This window comes from Lucilia sericata, unplaced genomic scaffold, assembly GCF_015586225.1.
Source record: "Lucilia sericata isolate MDLA Ls3-8-SP2 unplaced genomic scaffold, ASM1558622v1 Contig000328F_arrow, whole genome shotgun sequence".
Lineage (NCBI taxonomy): Eukaryota > Metazoa > Arthropoda > Insecta > Diptera > Calliphoridae > Lucilia > Lucilia sericata.
This window is the reverse complement of record NW_023994349.1, coordinates 241743-263961: the sequence shown is the minus strand read 5'-3', so window position 1 is coordinate 263961 and position 22219 is coordinate 241743. Positions and strand designations below refer to the sequence as shown.

General features: G+C 28.6%; 1 protein-coding gene across 2 annotated transcripts in view; it reads left to right on the top strand.

Moving 5' to 3' along the window:
- Positions 1-1770: 1770 nt before the first annotated feature.
- LOC119603710 overlaps positions 1771-22219 on the top strand; it is a 37768-nt gene continuing 17319 nt past the window's right edge. The window contains exons 1-3 of one of the 2 annotated variants that reach the window (XM_037955854.1): positions 1795-1850; positions 2539-2706; positions 14768-14947. In XM_037955854.1, coding sequence (XP_037811782.1) covers positions 2625-2706; positions 14768-14947 — 262 coding nt within the window. In that variant the 5' untranslated portion in view covers positions 1795-1850; positions 2539-2624. Of the gene's footprint in view, positions 2707-14767; positions 14948-22219 lie in introns of both variants that reach the window. The other variant, XR_005231420.1, reaches the window with a different exon arrangement.

The window sequence follows — 22219 nt, the reverse complement described above, 5'->3', positions numbered from 1 at the left end:
GAGAGAAGTAAGTTCTCACAAGTGTGTTGAATTTACATAGAACTCGTCTGTGAAGAGACTGCCGGTCCACACTAGGAAACTTTGTTTGGGAAACTTTTGATTTTGCGTGAGAGAGAAAGAGAAAGAATATCATTCATCTCTCTCGCGGTACGGAGTTTCTCGTACTCGGAAACTCGTTTTGTTTTGTTATTCTTCTCATTCGTACAACAACAAATCAATGCAATTAATACGTAGTTTCTGAAATAAAAGTTTCCTAGTGTGGACCAGGTCAGAGGGAAACGCTATGTTGTAAAGACCTGGTCCACACTAGAAAACTTTTGTTGAGAAACTTTTTCTTAATTCTCTTTTGAAGTTTCCTTAATGTCCACACATAGAAACTTTTGTTTCAGAAACTACGTATTAATTGCATTGATTTGTTGTACGTATGAGAAGAATAACAAAACAAAACAAGTTTCCGAGTACGAGAAACTCCGTACCGCGAGAGAGATGAATGATATTCTTTCTCTTTCTCTCTCACGCAAAATCAAAAGTTTCTCAACAAAAGTTTCCCAGTGTGAACCAGGTCTTATTATTCTTTGGTTAATAGAGAGATGCAGTGTTGCCAGAAAATGAACATCAAAATATGCTAAAACTTAAAAAACCAAGTGCTAAAATGTTCTACGGAAGAAGAAAAATTTTTTTGAATATAACAAAACAATATAAGTGTCTGTTTTTTCTAGTTTTTATTAAAATACTGATGTTGTAGTGCATGACTCTAATATTTCTGGTACTATATCTTCATCGTTATCCTCATTTTGATATTTTTCAAATGATCGTATTTTATTTGTAATATAATTTTTTATATATTCATAAACAACATTTTATTTTGTAAAACATTTTTAATACTAAATTTCCATACAAAATTTGATTTATTATTATTAAGGCCTTAAGTGTAACAGAATGCATTTTCGAATTTCAATTCTTTTCGAATTTGTATTATTGTACATAAAAATTCAGCTTAAATACGATTTCGAATTTTATTTTTAATTATAGACATTGATATAAAAAGCCTTTCAACTTCGGCATTAGAAAAAGGTAAAACGAGTAATGACAATACAAAAATAGACAATTCATTAAATTAGTTTTCACCGATAAAATTTTCAAAATTATATACTTCATAATGTTGTTTTGTAATATCCAACCACTGATTTTCAATAATATTTTTATCAGTTAAACTTAACTTAATTTTTTTAAAGAAATCATAGAAATATTTTTTAATGTTTTTATCAAGCAAATTATGCTAATTTCACGATGCAAAATGCTAAATCTAACACTGAAAGTGCTAAAATGGGAACACTGGAGAAAAGGCATTCGATAGATTACTCGTTATCAAATATGTACCTCGATTGAAAATTTCGATACAAGTTAATCTTTATCGTATACGGCTGTCTAAAATAATATAATTTCGACTAAGGTCATTCGATCACGAGGGAGACGTTTTAGAATTTTAAGAATTAATCATAAAAATAATGACCTAAATACCTCTCATAGTTTTTGACAGCGTTTCAGTTCTTGATGTTCAGTGGTCTTTCATTTGAAGTTAAAAAACAACATAATTTCACTATTAGAAGTTGATCCCAGAGAAAAGCTTATTTTCGACCCACCCTAATGTACATAAATATTCATGAACTTATGAATCTACACTGTAGATTCTACATACATACATACATACCGCTGATCAAATATACATACATACTATGTATCTTGAATGCGACTCGCGAGTAGATATCAGTGTTAAGCTAAAAGTAAAACTTTAGTTATCTTTAAGTTGGCTAAGAAGACGGTTGGAACAAGCGGCGGAAAATATTTTTGTGAGCGGTTGACATTGTTGTTTTTGTTGATATTTATTGTTAGTAAAACGGTTAAAGTTTTTTATATTGGCTTTCATCTACAACTTTTACTATACACTTGTTTTCGTCGGCTTAATAGATTCATAGTTCGTTCATTCGTAGCTTCGTCGGTCGTGCGTGTGTATGTGTTTTTAATTTGTTGCTTTAAAAAGAAATTTTTTGTTAAAACTTATGGCTTGAAATCTCAAGCTTGGAATGTTTAGTCGCTCTGAAGTAGTATAACGGAAAACACATATAATCCGAAGACGAATGTGAAGTAGACAACACAAATTTTGATAAAATGATTTAAACAGTTTGATGTTAAATAAATAATGTTTGAATTACCCATTTATGAAAATAAATTTTGTAGTAATAACGCAGTAAAGTTTAAACTAACTTGTACTTAGTGTAAAAAAGAAAACATACAAAATAAAAAAGAAAGTTGGTATTATTAAACAAATGTTGGAGCATTTTTTTTATTTTTATTGCAACCTGCTGCGTGTAACGGTGACATACATTTCATAAGAAACGAGAAAACTGTTCACATCTTAAAAAATCACCTGTTAATAAAGTTCAACGTATTAAACAGAAATCCGAAAATAAGAAAAACTAAAAATTAATTTAGAAGAAGTTTTCAAGAATAATTTAATATTTCTTTCTCACTTTATAGTGAACTTATCAAAAATAAAAAAGTTTTGATACATGTGTTGTGAAAATATTTAATTTAAATACGAGTACAAAGTCCTTTCCAACACCATGCCGAAGATTACAACACCATCGTTGTTGCTCATCATCAGTCTATTAGGATATTATGCACGCATTGATGCGCAAAATATAGGTGAGTGTGTCACATTATTTTACTAACCAATCCACTTTTTAAAATTCCGACATAGGTACATACATATGTATGTATGTATGTACATTAGAAGTGCTCAAAATATATCGATTTTGTTTGGATGGGTCTTAAATTTGTGTTAAATTTTAGACCAATCCGATAATGGAAAGCCGGCTGTTTGTGAAAAAGAAAATTATAGTATACATCACGTTTTTATGTCAACAAATGTTGTTTTTCAATATTAATTTTTAATATTTACATACATATTAATAAAAAAAAAAAAACAAACAACACCCATCTGAGCAAAATCTTTATTTTTTGAACAAGTCTAATGTACATACTTTAACATACATATATACATACATAAAAAAGTGAGGTACATAATAAAGTGGGTTTATTTTTGTTTGAACTGGGTTTGTATCTGTGATTTCAGTGGATTTTCAACGCCAAAAATGAAATATTTAACAGGTTTTTAATTTTTGCATTCTATATTTCCGCTTTTTTTAATTCAAATGTACGTTTGTTGTTCTTGTTTTAGTAATCGTAAAATACAATTATATTTTTACTACTGAGCCTTAAGTTGGTAAATATGTTAAATGTTGGGGGTGCATAAAAATAAATTTTCATGTTAGTGACAATAAAAAAGATTTGTTTTTCCATATATTTTTGGTTTTTAGAAAACGAAAAAATGTCAAAAATAGAAAAACAACGAAAATAATGCCAAAATACGAAATAAAATGTCGTCCCTTGAACCTGGATGCAATTTGCATGACAAAACTTTTAATTTCTTGACACATTGCATACAATTTTTGTGTTGTTTTTCAACAAATATTTTTTCATAACTTTAATTTTTTTTAATATAATTATTTTATTTTTAAGGATTAATACCAAACACCTTATTACTACTTACATGAAAAAATATTGAAAATTTCAGAAATCCCATTTTCTTTTAGACATTTTTAAACGAAAACTTTCAAATGTTTTATAATAACCATATTTTAAATATCGTTTGCAAATGATGCTTTTCTGACAAATGTGACTTTCAGTTAAATATTAAAAAATCTTTGCAATGTTTGAGATATGTATAGAAAATAACGGTAAATGTACATTTCTTATATACATATGTAGTAGATTTTCAAATACTTTGTCCATATTTTAGTTATGCAATAAATCGTGGTTGTTTTGTGGTTGCCTCTTGATTTGCGCCTTTAAAGCAATAATAATAATAATAATAAGTGTATTGCAAAACTGCATACATTTGACTACTAAATATTTCGGAATTTGCTTTCAACTTGTTTATTTGATTAGTAATAGAAATTGTATTTAAGTTGGACAATTTGTATTTAGTATGAAGTAACTAATGAGTTCAAAAGGTTTTTTTGAAGGTTATTCAATTTATATTTACATTTACCTTTGTGTAGAATAATGCCAAAAAAATACAATATTATCGGAAAATTTATGATCATAAAACAAGGCGAACACAAGGAATTTAAATCTTTATTAAATTTTAATGTGTACAATTTAAAAATAAACTGAATAACCACTGAACATTAAGAAATTAAACTGTGACGTTTTTTTATAACAATAACGTTACGCTCTTCTCATAGACGAGATCTGTGTAGCTCCAACACACATGTAAGAATGTCACTCTCTCTCAAAACTTTGTCGCGAAAATTCGTGGCTTATAGCACTTCAAAGCTTTTTTTATTACTTAACGTAATATTTGATTATTTTTTTGCACAATTTAAGCCCGAAAAGATCTATTTTTTACAAACGAAAAAAATATTTTTTATTTTTTTGACATTAAATTTTTGTTGTTGAAATTAAAACTGAAAAAGACAATGTTGTAAATTTTCGTATGGTACAAGAAAAAATATTTCAAATAAATTATTTATTTTTTCAATATTGCAGATTAAAAAGCTAACATACATTCTTCTAAAATTTTTATAGATAAATTATGTTGAAAAATATTTAAAGAAATCTTTTAAAATAAAAATTTAAATACAATAATTTTTTTCCAATATTTTTAAATCCGACTTTTTGCAACTATGTTGGCTTGAGAATTCTACTAATATATTCCCAGCAAAAACTCGGTAATGGGTTGTACTTCCATTACCACTTACTTTTCAATGACTCCTACTTATCGTCTGCATTACTTAGAAGTACTCCAGTAATGACTTTCTTATAATCTGACGCAGAAGTACTTTATTTTCGGCTTTGTCATTTTGTTTGCACATTTTATTTAATTGCGTTTTAAGAATTGTGTTTTACAAAAAATAAAACAAAATTAGTTTTTTTTTGTGAAAACCATTATTTGACGCGCAATAAAATAGCTAAGCAGTGGTGCAGTGTGTAGAACAATTGACTAACAAAAGTCCCTGGTCGTATTCTAGCTGGCTCTTTTTTTAAAAAACAAAACAACTTACTCAACAACTGTTTTGTAAGAGAAATTGCAAGTACTTCTTTAACTCCCTATTTGTAAGCGTGCGTAGAAGTACTTGCCTCCAATGACATCACCGTGTTAAAATAATGACATAAAATGCTAATGAAGAAGTAGTGATAAAAGGTTTTATTAGCTTTTTAACTCATTACTTTTCAATGTAAGTATTTTCTGGGTTCTTAGAGTTAGGTACCGACTGACAGTAGACTTAGGTACTTTTTGACAGCGTTTCACTTCTTGATGTTCAGTGTAAATGTTATATGTGTTTTGTAAATAACCCTGTTAAAAACAGGAAGACTATTATATTTTTTTCTCGATTCGAGATAAATACATAAACCAGGCACTGGTCTGTATTGAAACCCTCCTTCAATAAATAAATATAATAGAACTAAAGAACCCTGTAACCCTTCTTTTAGAAAATCCCTCTTTTTATCAACAAATTGTTAAAATATTTCTGAATTAAAGTAAAAATTAAATTAAACGCTTTATTATTAAAAAATAATCAACATTTGTAACATAATCACCAGATCATATGGTCCGCCATGCCCGACTATAAATTCTTACTTGTTTTCAGGATTGCTTTTGTTCTTATCTGGAATAACCGGTAAGGTGTCCAACTTTCCGATTATTTTCGTGCACGATCCACAAATTAGCAAACACATTTACGTATGTCTGTTTATTTCATTTCCTTGTTGCAAATTGTTAATATCACATTACTATCTTTTAAAGGAAAATATTTGTGAATCAGCTATGTACATAATTGCATTATATTGCTACACATGCATAATATTATTAAATTAGTGTAATTTTGATTTCCGTCAAACGATCGCACGTTAAAATAAAAACCACAACTAATAAAATAACTGTATATACATATGTGCAAGGTATATGTATGTATATGTACATGCATACATACATATTAGGGTATAACCTTTCCTTGATCCAAGTAAAGTATCCAAAGTATATAGCACTTCCCCATTTTTTACATATAAATAAACATTATGTGGTCACCATCAAATAAGTTGGGTGGTGTATTGATTTTATATACAGGCCGATTCGAAATTAAGTAATTTGGGCTCGAAACTATAAATGAAATCTTACAAAAATGTTATTTTGTTTATCAAAATCATCTTTGTTACACATTTTCACCCCTTAAAAGTACGAATTTCAAAAAAGTACCAGACACCCATCTGCTTATTTTAAGAGTAGATACATGTGCATTCTTGTATTTGTATTTTCTTGTATCACTAATATTAGGTAAGATAATTAAGAAAACCTGTTTTATCCATTTTTTTTTCCTTTTTTACCCCTGTACAAATTTCCAAAAATACCTCCTTAGTGGATCTATAAAAAACACATCTACTGTCAAAATTTCATGATTCTAGGTTCAGCCGTTTGGGCTGTGCGATGAGGAATCAGTCAGTCTGTAATGCTACTCCTTTATATATATAGATTACCATTCGAACAAGATACATATAAACAATTAAAATAGGATAACAAAAAAATAGGCCTTAAGCCACTTCAATGAACAATGTTGCTAAAGAAATTTAACTATTTTGGTTAGTGATGTCATAAAACTATATTATAATACTAGATTTTTGTCTTTAGCATTGCAGGAGTCTGCTGCGCCAAAAAATCTGTATGCAGTCCAAATTTAACAAAAGGTGGAAGTACACAACACGCGTTGTACGCGGCAACGCGTTGTACGCGGCAACGCGTTATAGGCTTCTGTCAAAAAAGTTGAAATATGTAGTGTATATTCACTTAACAAGTTACACACTGTATATTAAAAAAATAAACAAAATCTTTCATTTTTAAAACAGTAATAGTCTTAAAAACATTAAAAGAAAGATCAAAATGACGCGTTCTGTGTTAGACCTGGTTCACACTGGAAAACTTTTTTTGGGAAACTTTTAATTTTTGTGTGTGAGAAAGAGAAACAAAAATCTACGACCTCTTTCTCTCACACATAAAATCAAAAGTTTGAAAAGTGTATAACGCGTTGCAGCCTCAACGCGTGTTATGTACTTTCACTTTAAGTTCGATTTAGTAGTTTAGACGTAATTACATCACATACAAAAATTAAAAATAAATATAAAAACCAAAACATTTGAAATAGTTTTCGTTTGATTATATTTTTTAGAAGTCTAATTAATAAACCTTTATTATCAAAAAAGAATGAAAAAGTTTTGTTTGTAGGATTTTATACCATATAAAAAATTGTTTCTGTATCGATATTAATTTCCAATGTTAATTCCCCTACGACATTTTGATTTGTCAAGCATTTTCGATACTAATTCGTCTCTTTTGTATTAAATTTCACTTATTTTTGCATATTTTTAACTTTTTATCAAAATACCTATATATTTAGGTCCATTTTTATTCGTTCTAAAGTGTTTGAATTGTTAAGTTGTCTAAAATTGCCCAAAATTGTTTGTGAAAATCGGCAAGTCCTCGATATCTATAAAGGGGCCTAAAACTTTTTCGAAAATTTCAAAAAATAATTGATAGGTGATTCTAATACATTTAACAATTTATTTTACTTTCGTGAAAATCGATAATCGATAATTGATATGTGATTCTAATTTAATTTAATTTAACAATTTATTTTATTTTTTTATTCATGTTATTTAAAATATTTTGAAAGAGAAACTCTCGATTCTGCTGTCAGGTTCCGTATATTCAAAAAATTGCTGCTAAAATCGACTTAAATGTGAAAAATCCAAACAAAAAGTCTATTTAATTTTCAGAAATACTGAAGTATAACTACATTACTATTTAAAATTTTTCAAAAGAAATGAAAAACAAATATTTTTCGAATATTTTGTTACCCAATGCATTATAATAACTTGTGTCTATTATTTTTTCCAACGCATATTTCAGTTAATATATATATATATAAATAGCTTTCATTTGAGATATTGATCATCAAATACTACCATATAGTTTGGCAGATTTTCCACTGAAAAATTTTCTTGTTTCTATTTTTTGCCCCCACTGTAAATACATACATATGTATATATGTATGTATATATGTAGGTAGTATACATAGTACATAGTATACATAGTAAGTTAAAAAACATTAAATGCAATAAAAAATCTCATGACAATTATTGCAGACTATTGTTTCTGTTTACTTTTATGGGAATTTTGTAGCCATGCTTATACATATCCATACATATGTATGTATGTATAGTGTTTAATTTTCACACAAGTTTCTTTAAAAAGTTTAATAAATATAAATTTGTTTGTATACATGAATGCCTCTAAATATCTACGTACATAACAACATACAACATATACAAAATATATATGTATATACTTATGAATATTTATGGATATTAGAGGGGCCCAAAAGGTATATTTAATGTGTCTTATTTGATTTATTACTGTCTAAAACTTACTTGTGTAACATTTTAGCCCAATCGGATAAAGGGAACCCGAGCCGGTAATCGAATTAAAAATGTAAAATTGTGCCATTAAAATTATCTTTTCTTAACATTTCGAGTTTTAAAGAAAATTGTCTATCCATATACTCAAAAATCATGCATTTTTCATTTACAGTCGTTTTTGCTACATATTTTTGGAAAAAATGCCCGGAACTTTGTTATTTGTCGCTCGATATTAATATTTTATTTTAAAATCAGCTAAATTCGACATAAGACGTATATTATTATATATTTCAATATTTAAAACTTCCAAAAATTCAAAGAAAAAAAATATAAAGATAACTACTGTAAGTTGACTTTATTGGGCTACTACCGTATGTCGCAATTTCATAAATCCTAATATTAAAATACATACATATGTATGTACTTCAATTTCATGCATAATAAAATATTATGTAATAGTATTTTTTTGATGTGTCCCATTACAACTACGAGACACTGTACGGACTTTACATAAGCAAATGTATTTATGTTAACAATTTTAGCGTTTTTAACAGCATTTTCACTTTTAATTTTAAGATCAGCTACCTTTCCAGAGAGAAAAAACAAAGTTGGGTTTTTACTGTTACTCACATAAATAACTTAATAAATAACTATAGATATACTTATGTATGTATATACACTAGGGTTATGACCAGGGAAACCAAAATATGCAAATGCATGTTTTTATGAAGCGTCGTATGGACTAGTTCTTCAAATTATGAAATGAAACAATTACACATGTCAACGATGAAAAAACTTTTGAAATAATTTTCACTTACGCGAGCATTATTTGGTATCTGGATTCCGAATGTGGAAATAAAATAGTCGTATCACCAACCAATTTTTCACATTTTCATCTTTTAGTCCTTCTGACTGTATACTAGAGACCAAAATATAAAATCCTGTAAATTTTCAAATGTTGTGAATAGTGGCTGTCTCTGTCTCTGCCTCCACACTTATAGTTAAAGTTATAAAAATGCATTCTGGAAAAATTTCGGGCGATAGGACTACGTTAACTAATGGCGCCACGGCTCTAAAGTGGAAAATGGTTTTTGCAAAAATTTTACCACTTAATTTATATTTTATTTCAATTATCGTTCCAATAAGATATAAAACACAAAAATCCGTCAAAAATTGTAAAAGTTATTAAATCCTCCGTTCATTTAGTGTCACAAAACACTTACATGAGAAATATTAAAAAAAAATAAAAAATTTTGGAAAATATTCCAGTAAAACGATGTCATTACGTTAAATATATTCCTATTAACTTAAATGTGAATTTTTATCCTCATTAGATAGTGCAAACCAGGGTACACTGGTGCAAACCGTATTTGGGTATATGTAGTAATAAATGGGAAACCCTTCAGGCGGCAGTTTCAAAAATCCAGTTTCAAATTTTAAAAAAATCTCCATGTGACTTATGCATAATAAAGAAGGGAATAAAATAATAAAGTAATTAGATCGATATCTCTCGCATATTAGCGGTAAAAAGTAATTAGATCGATATCTCTCTCATATTAGCGGTAAGTAATTTTTGAAAAACACACTTTGCTCTTTACTGTTATGCATTTTATATAAAAATTTTATTTTAAAGAATATATAATTCAAGATAATGGGAAATAGGCTTCTTAAGTTTTAAAAAATAGTCCAATTGGTTTAAATTTTTCATTTCGTTGGCCTTTGTTATTAAAAATAAATATTGCATTGACATTAAATACTGATTATTTCATTACATTTTCAGTTTTTTAACTTTTCAAAGTTAAAAAATAATTAAAACTTTTATTTTTAGAGCATATTTTTTTAAATTATAAGAGCATATTACATTGTATACATATGTATATAGTATGTGTGTATATTATGATTATACGCAAAATTACGCCCTATCACTCCGCCAATAGTGTTCTAGTAACGAAAATACTTTTCGTAGGAAAAGGTTTTGCAAAACCCTTCCGCGGCTAATCGATTTCCTAAAACCATTCACAGACAAATTTTCATTTATTTTTACTTGTTTGCGTGCTAAGAGAGGAAGAGGGATAAACCGCAGCCCTTATCCTTGATTTTCCTCCTTGTAAATGTCGTTGGCCAAACAATGACACTCGTTTATATCGAAAACTTCCGATTTTGTATTAAAAAAGATAAAATTTAGTTTAAGGTAAATATCGAAATCTTCAAAACATTTAACGCTAGGAGAGCGCCGATTCGAAATGTTAAAAAATTGTATAAAACTTATTACCCTAATGTAAATTAGTGTGTTCCGTGGACCACTTTTTTGGAGGAATACCCCTCAAACTAGGCGTTTTAATGTACTAAATACGAGAAAAATTTGAAAGGTCCTGATTTCCCTACCAGCGATTGAAAATCTTGATCTCAGTACAATATGTTCCAAAAGAATTTTCTGCAATCTTTTTGAAATGGGTCTCAAAAACTGAGCACCATTCGAAAAATAATATATTTTTTGTACATATATGTATGTGTAAGTTTGTATGTAAATATGTATATTTACATACATACTTCTGTATATGTAGTATCTACACATCGACCGTACACTTTTTTATAATTAAAAAAATTTACAGTGGCAAAAAAATCATGTGGAAAACATACTGATTTTAACTAACGGTCTAACAACATTTCCATCCAAACCATGAGCATAAACAATGTTAGGTACATACATACATACATACATACATATGTATGTATGTATGTACATATATACATATAAATACATATTTCCAAAGTTGTTTTTTCTTTATCCCATGTGGCATTTCTTGGCACTTTTTCTACAAACATGTGCAAATGTAAATGCATACATATCGTTAACTATAACGCAGATGATCTTAAATACAAAATTTGACAATATTGACAAAATTCAAACTGCATTAAAACTACATTAGAAGCGCCCAAAAAGTATCGATTTTGTTTGGATTATTGTTTATTCATTTGGATATTGTTTATTCATTTGTCCAAAACTAACTGGTGTCGGAAATTGTTTGAAAAGTGTAAAACGGTAAACAATAGAACTTTTTTGATTTCTTAAAAAATTGTGAAATTAAAAGTATCTTCTTAACATTTTGATCAAATCTTCAAGAGAATTGTCTATCCAACGAAGTATAAAACATTTATATGAAAATACGAACAACAAAGTTATTGCCGGCACGGGTTTACCGTTATCCGATTGGACTAAAATTTTACGCCAGTTAGTTTTAGACACAAATCAACAAAATAAGATATTTTTGGGGACTTTTTTACGTTTTTATTCTCTTGTAATATAATTAAAATGTTAGGTACCTTTAGGTTTTTAATGACGATATATGTACATATGTATGAACATGATTTCAATGCACTCTAATATTATGTGCATATGTACATGCACATGCATATGTATGTTGATTTTTATAACCATTTTGCTATAACACGAAGAAAAAAGTATAAAACAGTTACATAAACTTAAAGAAAAAGCTAGCAAATATAAGAAAATTTTATGCTCAAATGCCAATATTCTTTCCATTGAGTAACAGGTTCCTCAAGTGATCTAGATTTTATCTTTAGTCGATTATTACTGGTTCTCTATTTATTTACACTGCACAGTGTTGCCAAAGGCCAAATTTTTTGACGTTTTTAATTTCAAACAATTTGTTTTTTATTTGTTAGAGAAATATTCAGTGCTCAGATTTTTTAATTGTTTATTATATGCTTTGCTATGTAGATTCAAGTATGAGCAATTGCTTTATAGCCGTTTTTAGCATCATTTTTGATCGTAGTATGTATGGATAGTGAGACATTTAGTGTAACTTTCAAAAGAGATTCTCGTATAACGTTTTATTATACATATATTTATTTGTATAATGTCCACAAAGATTTGCTGTTAATACCAGCAAATACGTTTTTTAGGTGCAAATATAGATTACATATCCATAACTCGGGGAGAGCTTTGTAAAATGTGCGGAATGTCGAAGTAGAAAGAGAAAAATTTATATAAAAAACACATAATGGCCTTTTACATATAGAGGAATGCCGACCGACTCGCTTTTGGGCAGAAAGGGGTCTTTGAAAAATTCTTTTCAGAGGTATTGAAAATTTCCAGTTTTTCATTTTACTTTAATGCATGCGAAAATGAAGACTGCACCTCAAAAATGGTCAAAATAAGTTCTCTGTACCTGTAAATGTACAGAGAAAAAAATATGCACATTTTTTTCTCAACAATATTTTTTTACACACTGAAAAAAATCCATGACTAATATATATGAAAAATGTCGTACATTGTACGAATCGTTCGTTCTTTCGCACCACGAAATTCTTTCGTAATATATACGAAATTGTACGAAATATTTTAGTATAATGCAAAATAATCTTGGAAAAATTAATTTACATAAATTGAAAAAAGTGAATTTTGAATAAATATGGTTAAATTTACGAAATATTAATTTATGCAAACATTTTTGTTCATTTTAAAATAATTTTTCTAATTTTAATTCAGAATTATTCTCCACACGAATTTTTAATTTTTTTTATGAAAATAATTCGTGAATAATATTATACTTTTTCTTAAATTTTATAAAAATATTGTAGTTTTATTTAATGATAATATAATTAATATCATTATGTTTAATTTCGCTAAAATTTAAGAAAAAAATATTACGAAAGGTTTTCGTACTTTCGTAAAAATAGAAAAGGGTTTTATTAAATTATATTTTGTATTATATACGAAATTTTTGTAAATATTACGAAAATAAAAGTTACGAAATTTTTTTTTCGTAAAGTTGAGCATGGATTATATTCAGTGCATATGTTTATGGAATAAAAAAATAAAACAAGGTTTGGAATGTACATACCATGATACAACCATAGATTTTTTACCATTTCACTCGCCATATCATACATGATAACGACATACAACTTTCAGATAAATCGGGTATAATTCAAAATAAAAACTCGAATCTAAAACTCTAAGTTATAACTAATACAATTAAAATTGTATAAATAAAACCCTCAAAGACCTTTCATATGATATCAAAATCTCAAAATTTGTTCCTTTGGAACAAATATGCAAAAAACTTTTAAAGATTACCTTTTTATCCTTTGACCCCGGTACAAAAAAATTTTCTTTGGAACAAATATAAAAATCTTTTAAACATTACCTTTTTATCCTTTGACTACAAGACAAAAAAAAAATATTTCCGGTTTGAATATCAGTCACAGTACCTTATTTTTGCTCCATACAAATGGAAGTTGCTGATGTTTAAATTTACCAGACATTGCATAATTTAGTCTGTTATTCTATTTTTTAAATAAATAATATTCGCGTGAATTCATTGAATTTCCAATTTGTGTGTATATACTTAGTTATTTGTTACAACATTGCGAGTGTTATCATACGGAAATATGTTTATGTATAAACTTATGACTCTCTTTTTTCATCACTTTGACTATTATTTATTCACTAACCGATCTATTTTCCCCACGTTTAAACTGTAAAATGTTAAAATAACACATATGTACATACACACATACATATGTATTTATGTATAATTTCGGTCATTGATTACGGTTTATTTTAGATTTGACCGCATTCTATAATTCTAATTTCTATATGTATGTTTGTACAGACATATGTACATAGATACATGTGAATATGTATGTATCTATAGTATACCTACATACATATGTACATATATATATAAACAACACTGGAAAGTATTTATACAGACAGGTTTTTGTTCAGTTTTGTGTGTGGATCACACTATTACTTTATTATTAGTATTTATGTTAAAAGTTGAGCGACATTTTCTTTCTGTTTGCCTATTCTTTAGACATTGGATTAAGTTTCAAGAATAGTGTATAACAAGTATTTATTAATTATGCGTTTGTGCTGATGTTTGTAGCACCCAAAAATATTGGTCCTAGCCTCCATACAAAGTCCCCTTCAGAAAATGACCTGAAGTTGAAAATTCACTTTTAAACATTTATATCATTATGAAATTCTGCATAAATAACTTTAATGTCAACGTAAAACGCTCTAATCGCAACAAATAGTTAAAATATTTAAAATTAAGGTAATGCTTTGTATTACCTAATTAATCCACATTTTTAACATAGTTTAGGGTATCATATGGTCGGCCATGCCTGACTACACATTCTTACTTGTTTTTTCTTTAAATTGAAATTTATTAACGTTATTATTTTATTTTCATTTCAGAATCATCTCATTGTAGTTTTCCTGGGTCACCAGCACATAGTACAGTTGTGTTTTCGAATGTAAATTTAACAGATGGTACCATTGCATCATATTCATGTGAAAGAGGTTTTGAATTGTTAGGACCTGCAAGACGAGTCTGTGATAAGGGCACATGGGTTCCTGAAGGAATACCGTTTTGTGGTAACTATTTTATATACAAAGATATTTATTCCTATAAATAAACGCATTTAAAGTTATAACACTAAATTATAAGGCCTATACAAATTGGCCTTATGCTTAAATCAGATTTCCACAAAAAATATTTTTCGTAATTTGATAAATTGATAAAACATCGAATATAAACATACGTGATGATACATTTTTATATGTGTATGTGTATGTATATACTAAAGAACAATGACAATTTTAGTAAAATTAGCACAACATTAGCATATTAAATGAATAATATGCAAATGACAATCCAGAATAGGTAACTAAACAAATATTTTAATAAAAGAAAGCTTCATCTTTGTTTAAATAAATCTAACTTTTTACATTGTGAAATATTTTGTTAACTTCTTTAAATGAAAAAAATGCAATAAGTGTTTCAAAATGTAAAAATTAATATTTCTACAATATGGATTGCGTTTAAATTATTCTCCCCTTACACCTAAGTTATGATTTCTTCCTAAAGGGGGTTTTATATTACAAAATTTTGTATTAATATCAGAGTTTCATTGTATTTATACAAAGTCAAATTTGTTTTCAAAATGTATTGAAGAATTTTCATTCATGTATTATGAAAAATATTGTTTTGGTTTATTTTCAATTCCAAATGGCTTATGAAGGAAATTATGGTGAAAAATTAAAGGGAATTAAAATATAATTTCAAAAGAGAAATACAAATAAATTGTGTATTTTATCATAATAAAACAATAATTCTATGGTTGTATCATGTATTTTATGAAAAACTGATTTTGAAAAATTTATAAAAGACTCAATACATTTCAAACTACAAAATGTTTTAGATTTTCATCCCAATAAGCAAAAACCTTTGAAATGATGTAAATATGTATTTGAAAACATATTCAAATTTCATACATAGCCTTTGAGAACAAATGTTTTCAAATGGAAAATTATGGCCTTCTCAAACAAAAAGGCAGTTAGAAATCAAACGTATTTTTCAAATGTATTTCAAATTTAAAAAAGGCTAGAGGTAAGCTTGAAACTAACAAATTTTTTAAACGTATTATTATTTTCATACATATTTCAAACCCTAATTATAATGCTAACTATTGCAAAATTCATATATTTTTTTACATCACCTGAAAATAAAAAATTCATACATTCATTTTAGCATATTTTTCTTTTATATCTCCGATTATTTCTCCTATATTTAGCGTTTTTTCGCTCCCTTGCTGTATTGTATTTAATTGAACTTATAAAATTTTCTTTCAAAAAATAAATTATTTTAGAAAAATAATGTTCTGTTTTTATTTTTCTAAAATAATTTATTTTTTGAAAGAAAATTTTCTAAGTTCAATTAAAACAAAACTTTGAAAACATAATATTTTTTTAAACGTTTTTTGAAATTATCATGTTTATTTCAAAGGCTAAACCATGGGCTAAACTTTAAAATTTTAAAACAATTTGAAAAATACATTATTTAGTTAGGAAAATTTTTAAAAATATTCACAGGTTTGAATCGATGTTTGTTGGGATATTACAATACAATACATAATACATACATATGTATGTACATTAAGGTTATATACATATGTATCAGAGATGGGGGAAGTGCACTAAATTATTAGTTAAATCAATATTTAACTAGCACTAAATATTATTTCAAAAAATATATTTTTCACTAATTTTCTGGAGCTTAGTGGTAGTGAAGCTTATATTTTTAGCACTAATATTTTTTAGTGATAATTTTATTTTTTTAACAATAACTCAATTGAGTGATAGTGTAGAAAAAAACAGTCACTAACAAAAGGCTTCAATAATTTTCTTTGCACTATTTTTTTATAAAAATGAAAAAATTTGTAAGACAATAAATGATTCAATTTTTTAAAAGATACATCTATTAAAATGGAAAATACAGATTTTGTTAGCGATGGCACTATGATAGACCCTACATATGCAGTTACCCCAACAACATCTCATGCTTTAAAAAGAAATGGTTGAAACACCTAAATTCCAAAATTTTGCCTTCTTCTGCGGTGAACTCTCCTCGGAAAATTAAATTAATTGGTTAATTTTGTACCTCGATTGCCACGTCATCTGCGTTGCCAGTTTTCAAAATGATGTGGTTACTGGATGTTTTTTAGGCAATAGCTTGGAACCTTTGTAAATAATGAACGTTTTACTTATTAATAATATTCGTCCAATGAGTTTTTGGTTGACTTAAACCATTTCTAGACTGTCCTATTAACTTAAACTTTCAAATGAGTGAAACATTTCTCTGTTGAAAAAAAAAATAGTGCAGGAATATTTTTTGAACTAATAATTTAGTGTAGAAAAAATTATTTCACTAGGCTGTAAAAACAAATATTTTAACTATTTTTAAAATATTTTTAGTTAAAAATTTTAAATATCACTATCACTATTATTGAATGAGGCTTATATTTTTCAATTCATCACTAAACATAAATAAAAGTAGTGAATAATTTTGAACTACCACTAATAATTAGTGATAGTTAAAAATTAGTGCACTACCCCCATCTCTGATATGTATTAATTTTTTTTTTTTTTGGGCAGCAAAATACCACAGCTACAGCCTTATAGCTAATACTCTCCTGATAATAAAAGGGTATTTTTGAAGTCAATTCTGTGGAAAACGCAACGAAATCTATTCCTAAAATGAATTTTTTCGTTATTTTTACTAATTTTTTAAAATAATTTTCACGTATACTATTATCTATAACATGCAATATTATGGCGATTTGTTAGAAATTTCATAATAGGGGTTTAAATGTTCTCTTTAAGATAATGGCATACAAATGCAAAAATGTTTATTTTTCTCATATGTATGTATATAAAAAGTAATATTTATACAAAACTTCATCGCCTTTTGTAAATACGTAAAGGAAGGTCCACGAGAGTGAGATCTGGAATTTTTTTACTTAAATTTTAAAATTAAAATTTTTTCGTAAAAAGTGCCATAACTTTTTACGTGTTAAAAATAATTAAAGTTTTATTTTTGCATAAAATTCTTCAAAACAATCGTTTTGTGAAATTATATAAATATTTTATTTACATATTGTTTTCTGCAAACAAAATTCAGAATCATATAAAAGAAAAAATTTATCTTTATTTTTTTCACAAATACATACACATATGTACAAAAAAAAATACCCAATAAACATCGATTCAAACCTGTGAATATTTTTGAAAATTTTCTTAACTAAATAATGTATTTTCCAAATTGTTTTCAAATTTTAAAGTTTAGCCTTTGAAATAAACATGATAATTTCAAAAAACGTTTAAAAAAATATAATGTGTGATATTTATAAAATTTTCAAAGTTTTGTTTTAATTGAACTGTTTAATTAAACTAAATTATTTTAGAAAAATAAAAACAGAACATTTTTCCTACAACAAGGGAGCGAAAAAACGTTAAATATAGGAGAAATAATCGGAGATATAAAAGAAAAATATGCTAAAATAAATGTATGAATGTTTTATTTTCAGGTTATGTAAAAAAATATATAAATTTTGCAATAGTTAGCATTATAATTAGGGTTTGAAATATGTATGAAAATAATAATAAAGAATACTTGAAATACGTTTGAAAATTTTTTTAGTTTCAAGCTTACCTCTAGCCTTTTTTTAAATTTGAAATACATTTGAAAAATACGTTTGATTTCTAACTGCCTTTTTGTTTGAGAAGGCCATAATTTTCCATTTGAAAACAAAAATTTTCAAATTTGTTCTCAAAGGCTATGTATGAAATTTGAATAGGTTTTCAAATACATATTTACATCATTTCAAAGGTTTTTGCTTATTGGGAAAGTACATCAGTAAAAGTTCTGTTTAACAGCTTATAATAAAAAAATTATTGAAGATAAATTAAAAAGTGAACCTAATTCATTTTTTTAAAAGATTTATAATAAAAATACGAAAGAAAAATAAATTAACATCCTAAACAGCTTTCAGTCTTCTTAAAAATGTTTTTAATTGGTGGACAAAAAATAAGTACATTCAGCAAAGGTACCAGAAAAGTAAATCTAAAGAAAAGTAAAACCCTTTTTGGCATACTGGTGATCATTTTACGGTTGGTCTCCACGGACCAATTTGAGTGAATTCTGGCGAAAGTTAGCCGTTTCGTTATTTGTTTTGCCGAAGCGAATGAATTCTTCTGGCTATTCTACCAGGTAAATTGGCATTATATAGTCTTCAACGAGCCGTTCGGGACAAAATTACGTTGCCATTATCTGAAGTAATGGCTCTGGAAGAGATGAAAGAGTTTTTTTTGCTATAAGAATTATACGATTATCCGTTTTTGGGGATGTTTTCTTTAATCTTCCACGGTGTTCAGTTGATGGTTATTTCTTAAGCGCATTTTGTACAAAAGATAAGGAACGATCCAAGGTTCCGGTAATAAAACCAAGACTTTTTCCAGACCTGGGCGATTTCCATTAATTTTGCATTAACATTAAATTAAAAAAAAATCAATTTAATGTAAAAAATATTGCATTAACATTAAATTTGTAAAATTTAATGCATTAAATTTCCATTAACATTAAATATTTTTGAATTTAATGCATTCATTTTACATTAACATTAAATATTTTTGAAATTAATGCATTAATTTTGCATTGACATTAAATATATCTGAATTTAGTGCATTATTTCTACATTCTACAAAATTAAAAATACAAATATAATTAAAAGAGACCAAAAAATTCATTATTTTTTTAATATGTATGTATATGACTTGGGAAATTGTAAATAACTTTGTTGTTTGTCCTTTGATATAAATTTTTTATACCTCTAGAATTTAAGATCGAAATGTTAAGAAAATATAAATTTAATGGGACAATATTTGAAGAAATCCGATTGGACTAAAATATAACACTAGTTAGTTTTAGGCGCTAATAAATGTATGTACATGTAGAATCATACATACTTCAATGATAATATACATACATATTTTTTATTTTTCCATTTATATGCATTTTCATTCACCCCCTTTACAATTGAAGGTTACAGGTTAGGTTAGGTTGATAGAAGGATGTATACTACATCAAATCTGAAGAAATACACCTAGGCCACTATCGGGCCTGTTGTGCGCTCCAATTCAAGAAAAAAAAAAAAAATTGTTCACTGAATGTATTATTTTTCCATGTTCAGAAACTCAGTTTCCTGGACGTAATTCCTAAGAATCTTCCAATCGGTGTTGGTTAAGAATGTTATTTCCGGAATAACATCACTTCCAAGATACTTGGATCTAACTTCGACGAATGCCTGACAATGGCAAAGAAAGTGCTCCAGAGTTTCACTGTCCTCTCCACATGCTCTACATTCGTCTGAATTCGCACGTCCAATTATGTATAGATGTGCTCGTAGTCCTGTGTGTCCACTGATACTAACCTCAGACTTGCTCATTTTGAGAAGATTTCTCGTCTTGCTCTCATCAGGGTCACCCCATAGAATCTTTGTGGTTCTACCCACCGTTTCATTATTCCAAGAGGCCTTATGGGATTCTCTCATCCATATTTTTAATTCAGCTTTTGTTGCGTCGAATGGTTTTGCGTTTGTCAGGTTAACTACATCGAGCTCCCTTCCCTTTAAAGCTATTACATTCGCCCTTTCGTTGCCGACTACTCCCGAGTGGCCTGGTACCCATATGATGTGAACCTTACCTCTGGGAGAGTATTCAGTTAAAGCTTTCTTACAATCCAATACGGTCTTAGATTTAATTCTATCACCTGATATCGCACAAATTGCCTTCTGGCTGTCGGTAAATATATTAAGCCCTGTGGGCGCCATATTTATTCTAATCCAATTTACACATTCCGTTATTGCTCGTACTTCTGCCTGGAAGCTTGTGTTATGATTAGGTAAACGGTGGTATATTTCTGTTTCTGGGTCTTCAATATAGAACCCCAGGCCCACTTTGTCCTCTAATTTAGAGCCATCCGTGTAGCAACGGATTCCTACTGGTATTTGCTCTAATGTTCCGCTTGACCAAGACATTCTATCTGGGATTAGCGTTTCAAAGTTTCCGACATATTCAGTGTCTGGTATGCGATCAGGCACGTCCGATGAATGTATATAACCTTCCAATGTGTCTAGTATACATTGATGACGTGTCCTATAACCGTTTTTGGCCAGTTCGCCTAAAGTAAAGAGCCGTTCGGCTGTAAGCGCCGCCTCATATCTTATATATGTTTCAATGGGTGGAATATCTAGCAACGTTTCCAGAGCCTTGGTTGAAGTAGTACACATGGCACCACTTATACCCAAGCAGCATGTACGCTGAACTCCCTGTAGTAGTTTGATATTACACTTTTTGTCCAAAGCAGTCCACCAGATTATTGAAGCATAAGCTAGAATTGGTCTAATTACACTTTTATAAAGCCAATTTGTCATAGTAGGACTAAGACCCCATTTCATGCCTATGGTTCTCCTACATATCGCCCAGCACCGATGTGCCTTGTTGATTCTATCCTCTATGTGGTGTCTCCATTTTAATTTCCGGTCAAGTATTACACCTAAGTACTTAACTTTGTCTGTCACCGGTATCTTCTTGACCAAGATGCAAGGTTCAGTATATGTAGAAATTTTTGTCTTTCTTTTGAAAAGACAGATTTCCGTGTTCGCCGGGTTAACATTGAGGCCTTTCGGTTGAGCCCAGCTCAAGGCCGTATTCAGAGCCTCCTCAGCTCTTCTACACAAGTAATTTGGATCCTTTCCCTTTAAAAGTATTACGACATCGTCTGCATAGCAGACAGGTCTAAATCCTTTCTCGGTTAGGGTCCTTAGGAGGCTATTAATCGTGGTAACCCAGAGTAAATACCTTTATCCTGATAGTTATATCGTACATCTCGCAGCTTATCCATCTGTTCCTTAGCATGTAGTTGATCCAGTTACGGAGCACCCGGTCAACATAAAACTGGTCTAGGGATTGGATAAGGGTATCAGTGTGCACGTTATTGAAAGCGCCTTCGATTTGTATGGTATGCTGCTTTTAACCATGCTATCGACTATCCGTTCCAAGGTAAGACTTATCGGTCGATAGGACTTAGGTGTCGCATAGCTAGGTTTCCCTGGTTTGGGTATAAATATTACCCTTGCATCCTGCCATTTAACTGGGGTATATGCCAATTTTAAGCATGCAGTGAATATCTGTGACAGATGTACGGAAACCAGTCCCGCCTCCATCTGCAAAAGTGCCGGGAAAATTCCATCCGGCCCTGCAGCTTTATAGGGAGCAAAGCTCTTGATTGCCCCTTTAATTAATTGAAGG